At 37.6% G+C, this 8,562-nt stretch overlaps 1 protein-coding gene across 1 annotated transcript; it reads left to right on the forward strand.

Moving 5' to 3' along the window:
• The first annotated feature begins 2,063 nt into the window (after positions 1-2,063).
• Positions 2,064-8,357, forward strand: LOC131943866 (uncharacterized). The gene is made up of 3 exons (XM_059304202.1): positions 2,064-2,324; positions 4,401-4,543; positions 6,464-8,357. Exons 2-3 carry the CDS (start codon positions 4,401-4,403, stop codon positions 7,041-7,043), a joined length of 723 nt encoding a protein of 240 aa, XP_059160185.1. The 5' UTR covers positions 2,064-2,324; the 3' UTR covers positions 7,044-8,357.
• Positions 8,358-8,562: the final 205 nt, after the last annotated feature.

The following is an 8,562-nucleotide window of genomic DNA, read 5'->3' on the forward strand; positions in this document are numbered from 1 at the left end:
TGTTAACTCTTGATTATACTGTTACGGAAAAAAACATTTATTCTATATACCTCAATTTACAGTTTTGTTTATTTATTATTATGGTACATATACAGTTTTTCTTCTTATACATTGTCAATTATGTTATTGTTGTGATAGTAAAATAACATTTTCAATATAACACATTTTGTTGTTTTATTTTTTACGGAAAAATTAAATTCTTTGTTCTACACGTTTTGTTATTAATTTATTTATGATAATAAATTAAAACTGTGTTTATAACTAATGTTCGTAGTGGTAATAAAAACAGACAGTGTCAATATCTTCACACATTTAACATAATTATGCACGGTAATATTCTGACTAATACCTTGGTGTTATGATAGATTCCATCCATCATGGTGTCTCCACCTCTCCCCCTTCTTGCTACCCCACATGTAACGGTATATACCTGGACATGAGTCCAGCGGTATCGTAAGGCTGACCGGGCCTTGACCTCGGACTGCGGTCACGAGGACGGAGTGTTATAACTGGGATTAGCATAGGATAGAGAACTGGGATAAAATATCGTTTAATTCTTAATTGTATTTATGTCCATACTACTATATAGTTTAATAGTAGGTTAGATCATAATAGCTGTAATAGGAATAGTCATTAGTATGTTTGACTGTATGTCTACTCACTAAATACAAGTCTGAATAGCCTGTAGTTGTCGCAGTCGTGAAAAAGTTCGAGTTAATGCAAGCACAGGTTGAGCCACCCGCCCCTCGCGGGACTGCTGGTGTTGGGTTACCTTAGGGTGAAGTTGGGGCAGAGGAGTATCTAGGGGGGGGGCGGGGGGGGGGACATATGTCCCCTGTCGCCGACCTTAGGGGTGGCGTCAAAATGGGTTGGAATAACAAATTGAAAGTTTGAACGGGAGGGGCTTGCAAATCGAAAGTTTAAGGGGGGGGGGAGTGCAAATAAAAAGTTTGAGGGCGGGGACGCAAATCGAAAGTTTGTCCACGGGCGCCGGGAAGGGTCGCTACGCCTCTGAGTTGGGGCCGCGTGAATTATTTTAGTTGAAAGCTAGACTTTCATAACACGGAGCCTAAGTCATGTGACCTGTAGGGCAGGGACGCTACAGTCCAGCAGTCACTCTACCTTCTCCCCTCTTCGGAGGTACATGCATTTTTGGTGCTATGGCACTTCCGAGATAACATTTTAGACGATGTGTTACAGAGGGTGGAGGTGGTTAAACGACAGTAAAAACAACTATTGTTTTAAATGGTTCTGTCTTTTAGACCAGGGGTCTCCAAACTTTTCAGTTCGAGGGCCGCATTGACTATCAAATTTCAGTTCGGGGGCCAATTTCTTCCAGGCATGTCTTTGATTTTTCTGGGCAAAGTTCCTCAGCTATCACCAACAAACGTTTTTTTCCGTGGACAAAAAGATCTCCGCGGGCCGGATGAGAGGACCTCGCGGGCCGCATCCCGCCCGCGGGCCGTAATTTGGAGACCCCTGTTTTAGACGATGGGAAGGGGGTGGAGATCTGGGGTTGACCGACAGTAAAAACAACTATTGTTTTAAATTGTTCTGTCTTGTAGACGATGGGTTGGAAGAGGGATGGGGTTAAAAGTCAGTAAAAACAAGTCATTTATGTTAATTACACCGTGGTTTTCTAATTGCAATTTTAAACAGTTAACACAGACGTTTAAGTAAGGTAAATAAATATAGCATTTTGAAGCAGAACTTTTATACAATCCATGTGCTTAAAAAACATAGTAAAAGTTTGGTATAAAATAAGATTTTTATTTAACTTACCATCTCGTGTAAGCTCAAAAAGTGTATAGGTTCAAATTGATGTTTTGTTCTTAAAGCCAAAAAAAAAAAAATTAACAGTGTTTTTATTATTTATCGTTTAGAGCGTTGTGCGCCTGTAGCTCAAAACAATAAAAAAAAAAAACGCGAATAAAATCTTCGTTCAGTATTTTTTTTTAAATCTGGATCAATACAAAAGTAGGTCAGCCTGTCGTCAGGTGAGTCGTGCGGTACTCACGTCGCGCGTGCACGACACACGCGACGGTTTCCTCCGTCACAAAGAGCTGAGTCGCCTCGCTTGCTTTTCTTCCTCGTGCTGCGCGTGAGGCTGCGAGCGTTACGGGCGAGTGAGCACAGGTTTAGCTTGTTGTGTGCAAATCATTTCGACCTGTGCTCAAGTTTTTCATTTAGTGCTAACGAAGGTCTACAAATCTAAGAGTATTTTGTAGGGAAGGTACAAGTAGATCTAAGTTTAGATTAAGACAAACGGAGCTCTCTAATGTTTCTGATGTGGTGATATATCTCTTCCTGAGTCAATTATTAAGGTGAGTAAACATGTTATGTTTTGGATACCTTACACACAGTCTGAACAGCACCTGTAGTAAAAACTATGCTCACACACACATATCATATATATATATATATATATATATATATATATATATATATATATATATATATATATATATGTATATATGTATATATATATATATATATATATATATATATATATATATATATATATATATATATATACATATATGTATATACAGTGTGTTTGTGTATGAGTGTGTTTATTCGACGGCTTCAATTAAAATTAGATCACAAATATGAATAATAATAACATTAAATTAACACTTAATAAAATGTTAGCCAATCAGTTTTATGTTGGTAGAATTATTGCTATACTAGAAAATTGAGTTTGTATGGTGCATAGTGAAAGACGTGCGATTCATATTATATTAAACGAAACCAATCGCAGTGATTGTAGAATATCTTTTAACAACTTTATTTATAATTTCCATTTGACGTTGTTTTAATTATAATTATAGTTTAGTACATTGGAAAATGTTACAGTTACAATGAAATCACACGTATACTATCAGAAAAACGTAGAATGTAAAGTTCCCTTTACGAACCTGACGGTTCAACACGCAAGTGAAGTAGAGTTCACCTGTTTTTGTTACCTCGGCTAATGCAGGGATAGTGTGGTCAGCACTATGCCCAGCCGCTTTTTCTTTCTTTACAAACATGAGTTAAGTACAATACAGAGCTGGGTAATATTAGAAAACCCCTCTGTGATATGCACAGCGTAGTTGTCGCTGTGAGTCAGTTACAGCCGTTGTTCTATAAATAGCAACTATTGATCTCCTGGTCTGGGTTATTTCAATTGAAAGCTCCCACACAGCTGTTTGGGGGCTTTGTGTTGTGGGAAAATTAAAAAAACCTGTGCTGTTTCATTCTCTTTCAGTGTTATTTATGTTTTTCTGTTTTCTTTTCTTATAAGTGTCTTTTGTTAACTGGCTTTTTTTTTTACATTTGTTGTTTAATCCATGTTAGTTATACATCTCCTGCGTCATATATCTTTCTTACTCGCAAAATGTTTTTTATTGAGTAAACTCATATGACCTCTTAGTTTGATAGCTTACCTGTACAAGTATTTGCATAATTTCTCCTTATTATAGGTATATATGTATATCCTTTATTCATGTCTACATTTACATTTCTATTTTCACAAAATATTCTTCGTTTGCCAAAATTTACTTTAATCTATATCGTCTGTCTTTTTTTTTACCCATTCTTAAACTTTTTTTTGTAATCTTATTTTTTTAGTGTATGGTATTGTCTTTCTTCTTTAATGAACTTGTGCTGTATAATCTACACGTTTTTTTTTACCTCTACTGTGGCATTAATTTTTTTTACCTATGCAGCATAATCCACTTAAGTTTTTCTTGTGATGAATGATCTCCCTTTATTTCGCTCGTCTTGTATTACCTCCCTTTGTATATCCTTTGGATATAGTTTGTTTTGTAATGTACACAGCGTTGCTTGTGATATTCTCGCACATTGTATTAGCATTGTACAATACTGTATATCGTTGTAACAAGAGGCATAGCGACCCTTCCCGGCGCCCGAGGACAAACTTTCGATTTACACCCCCCTTGAACTTTCGATTTACACCCCCCCCCCCTCAAACTTTGAATTTGTTTTTCCAACCCATTTTGGCACCCCCCATAGGACGGCGCCCAGGGACATATGCCCCCCCTCGCTACGCCTCTGATTGTAACATTTCGTTTTCCAAATGGATAAAAATATAATCATCATCTAATCTTTTTCACGTCTCTTGCGATGTGTATCTTCTGCGGCTAAGCTATCCGATATCATTACTCAATCTTTATATTCACATATTCACGACATATTACTACATTTCATTTCATCAATTTATATATATATATATATATATATATATATATATATATATATATATATATATATATATATATATATACATATATATAAATATACTTCCTGGTAATTAAGTTTACTGTGTAAACACGTACCTTATATCATCACACAGCTTTAACACCTGCTTTTAAAACATTCCCATCTTGCCCCAACAGATGATGACCTTGCTTCTGATCACCTTGACCTTGGCCACAGTGTCCGGCAACCCGACCTGGTACTTCTCCAGCCCGCCGGCCACCAGACACGACAAGGAGCCAGATGTCCGGAGCTACAGCCTGGACTACGCCGGCTTCAACGCGTGAGTACCTCTCTGTGTCAGTTTGAGAACCTCTGCTGTGTAAATCAATTGGCCCATGTTTTATAGCATCTTAAATAATTAAGAAGTCAACAACGCGGTACAGATGTTTTTAAAAATACAAACAATAAAACATTATGTTATGTAGGGGGTCATCCATAAATGACGTTACGCTTTTTTGACGAATTTTACCTCCCCCCTCCCCTCCGTCACACGTCGTCACAAAAAGCCACCCCCCCCCCTAAAATGACGTCACACCTCATCCTTCAACCCCCCTCAAAATTGCAGTTGAATTTTTCTTTAAATATCGATATTTTTCTAAAATCTTCTCTGAACTTTGTCAACATAGAGTATTTTAATAAATTCCTATTACAGTTTATTAAAACAGTTTTCTAAAACGCGAAATAACGTCTAAAATTCGTTTTCTAACATTGCTTTTTTATAATGCAGAAGTGTGACGTAGCAACATCTGAACCCCCCCCCCCCTCCCCCTCATCACACACCGTCACAAAATTACGGACCCCCCCCCCTCCCCTTACGAGTGTGACGTCATTTATGGACGACCCCATATTGTTGCTTATCTTTTTACTAGGCATGCTGCCCAGCTTCGCTTAGGCTTTCGAAAACATTGAGAATTTGCATGCTTAATTAATTCGCCCGAGGGTCGGTCTACGACCTCAAGAGTTATGAAGAGGTTCCTCCGTGGACATTTTTTTTCGATTTATAGCTCATATAAGGTACCGGTCAGTCGAGGTCAGTTTTGACCCCCTCATCGTAGACTTTTCGGCCAACCGGCCCCCGTGTTCTGTCGCCCCAAGGCAAGATCCTGCCAAATTTGAAGCGCCTGCGGCGCCGGGAAGTGCCCTATCGGACACCCGACAATCTAGATCTAGATTCCTAAAAGAATTTTTTTTTTAAGTTTAGCCCGAGCATAATAAAAAAAAATACCTTAACCAAGTTGACTTGGTGTGTCTCGAACCCGCACCACCTGCGTGGTTTATAGTACACTAACATCTCCGCTATTTAGGCACCTTATAAAATACGGAGAATGAAACACGTATTTTAAAATCTTAACTTACGCGAATATGCCTATTCTTTCAAATTAAATTTTTTATCCCTAATTAGCCAGTTCCAAACAAAGATTTTGTATAAAATAAATAAGTCTTGAAATAGTTTAGTCCTAATATAGAAATTTATTTTTGGAATTGATTTTAGAGAAGTTAGAGTCTAAATCTAGATCTTAGCGTCTACGTCTAGATCTAGTTATTGCGTAGATTTAGAATTAGATTTAGTCTAGATCTAGAATCTCTAGATCTAGAATCCAAATACATAAAATAAATTTTATGAGTTTAGGCCGGAAAAATTGTATTGTATACATTTCATAGTGTACGTAGATCTAAATCAGATTTGAATGAAATAGTTCATTTCTTTTTATTCAAAACACGGCAGATGACGTCATTAGTTAATGTATAAGCAATAGTGACGTCACAGTTTTATGCGTTCTTTTTCACATTTATTAATGCTTTTCCGGTTGCATAAATAATACTGTTTCTCTACATTCGAATACGCCTTTAATTTTTATTTTTCTTCTTTAACTAAAATTGTGGTTATACATTTAAAACATCTAACATATTATTTTCAACAAAAGTCCGTATAAAGTTCTCCATATATCGCTGCCGTTTCTGACGTGATGTCCGGCGAAAATTTTTTGCGGACAGACAGAGAGAGAGAGAGAGAGAAGAGCGCACATGGCGTTTTATATATTAGGATAAGGGTTGTGTAGGGGATAATAATAAGTATACTTAATAGATAATATTTTGTTTGCCAAAATAACATAGCTAGATATAATAATTAGCGTCGTATATGAAAGTGTACAGTTATCGAGACCTGATAAAAGCTGTTATATTTTATCTCTTTACTCAGGATCGGCAACGCACTGCGTTACGAATCAGCAGGATACAAGATGAAATTTCGGGTCGCGCCTCCAAGAGACGCGCTGTACTTTTCTGAAGACTCGCTACCAGCAAACGACAAGCGGGTCAAATCATGCCTGCCCAAAACAGGTATAAACCAGCTCAAATGCAACAACTACACCGACCCAGCAAGCACCTGCACTGTGTATGTTGACCTACCTTGCAAGGCGAAACCAGGTCATTCTCGATGGGAGGCGAACTTGCTGATGGATGTCACAATCGTGAAAGAAAAAATGTTGACAGTGAGAGACTGCACTGTTATGTGCTTGGATATAGGGTACTTCGACGATGATGTGTATCAAGGAGGGAATGGGATCTCCTACGGCGGTACGGGGTGGATTGTTGCCTTCTTCGTGCTGGGCGCCTTGGTGGTGTTGCTCGGAGGGGTGTATGTGTGGTGGAGGTGGTCGGGGAAGCAGGAGTTTGACTATCGGGAGTTTGAGAGTATGAGACCCAAGCCAGAAAAGCCAAGTAAACCTCTGCAGAAAGAATATTCGATTTCGAAATCCACAAGAATGGCGAGTTTTTAAAACCATCAACTTAATTCCATCCAACATAGTTTTAATTGGCGAATGTAATTATAGATCTTCAAGCTTAAATTATGTATATTTCTAGATAATCTCACTGCTTAAAAGCATTGTATTTGGTCTATAAAATGTAATGGTCTTAACATGCATTACCTTGTTTCTTAGTTTATTTACATAAAATTACACATTGCACATGTTACGATGAAAGCCCAAAGTCGGCTTAAGTACACATTTGCCGGCAAGTGCGCGCATTTGCCTAAATTCGAAACTTTACTTGATTTCGGCCTTTGGCCGGCCAGTTCTCGTTTTGCCATTCTTCATTTCTTGTTCCATATTCTCGAGATTGTCCTCAGCAACTAAATTATCGAGAGCTTCTCCTTGCAGATTTGAAGTGTCCCAGTTTTGCTTTGCGTCAAAATAAGGCTTCGTAAAGCGATTGTTGTATTCCTTGATGAAAAGAACGGTTTTCATAAATTAAATGAGTTAGAGACTCAGCCCAATGAGCTGTTTCCTTTGTCTGCATCCATGTCATCATCATTATTTGAACATCTTGGTTGGCACGCTCGACTGAACCTTGGTTTTGACTATGGTTTTCCGTGAACTAGTTTAATTAGACGACCAATGCCTTTTTTACTTTCTTGTATAGAGAAAGTCTTGTAATCGTCCAAAAAAAATCGAGATTTTTACAAATCTCGACGTTTTACACCTCACTGATACTGAAAAACATAATTTTGCAATCTTGTCCGTGTCTGTGTGTCTGTCTGTCTGTGTGTAAACACGATAACTTGAGTACCGTTACAGCTAGGTTGTTGAAATTTCATATATAAGTATTTTATCAAAATCGTAGATCATGATCAACTTTTGAGCGATTTCCGAGAACCGGAATAGGTACTTTTTCTACTTTGAATTTTTCAAAAGCCTATAACTTGAGTACTATTTCAGATAGATAAATGAAATTTCACAAGTAAGTAAAAGATCTAATTCTCTACTATCTGTCAAATGTTTAGTAATTTCCGTTGAACGGAAGTACTAATTTACGCTATTTTCGATTTCTCAAAAACGAATGTAAATTTATAAAGTACTAATAATATTGCACACTATTATGCACATTTTGTTTTGGCGTTCGCTTGGTGCGCAATTCTTTTTTCTATGAGATTCTATTCTATTTTTAAAACTTTATGTAATTAAAAATCATGTCTATATTTCAAGTTATATAAGAATATTCGAGAAAGTTTAGGGGAGATCACTCCCGGTTTATTGTTCAAGTACTTCCTCTGAATGGTAATCAAGTTATCGTGTTTACAGACCAGAGGCGTAGCAAGGGAGGGGGGGGGGGTGCAAATCGAATGTTTGAGAGGGGGGGGAGTGCAAATTGAAAGTTTGTCCTCGGGCGCCGGGAAGGGTCGACACGCCTCTGTTACAGACACACAGCTATACTGACAAAACTGAGTTTTTTCGACTCAAACAAAATGTTCGGTTTTTAATTGGGGAAATGTTCTAGTGCATCTGAAACGATAACTAA

This window comes from Physella acuta, unplaced genomic scaffold (genome assembly GCF_028476545.2).
Source record: "Physella acuta isolate Inbredline_101_S28 unplaced genomic scaffold, ASM2847654v3 ptg000007l, whole genome shotgun sequence".
NCBI lineage: Eukaryota > Metazoa > Mollusca > Gastropoda > Physidae > Physella > Physella acuta.

What these genes read in the sequence shown, in the direction of transcription:
- LOC131943866 (XM_059304202.1), top strand. Translation starts at nt 4,401, where the DNA reads ATGATGACCTTGCTTCTGATCACCTTGACCTTGGCCACAGTGTCCGGC. An exon ending in GACTACGCCGGCTTCAACGC is followed by an intron (nt 4,544 to 6,463) that starts GTGAGTACCTCT and finishes CTCTTTACTCAG; the next exon opens with GATCGGCAACGCACTGCGTT.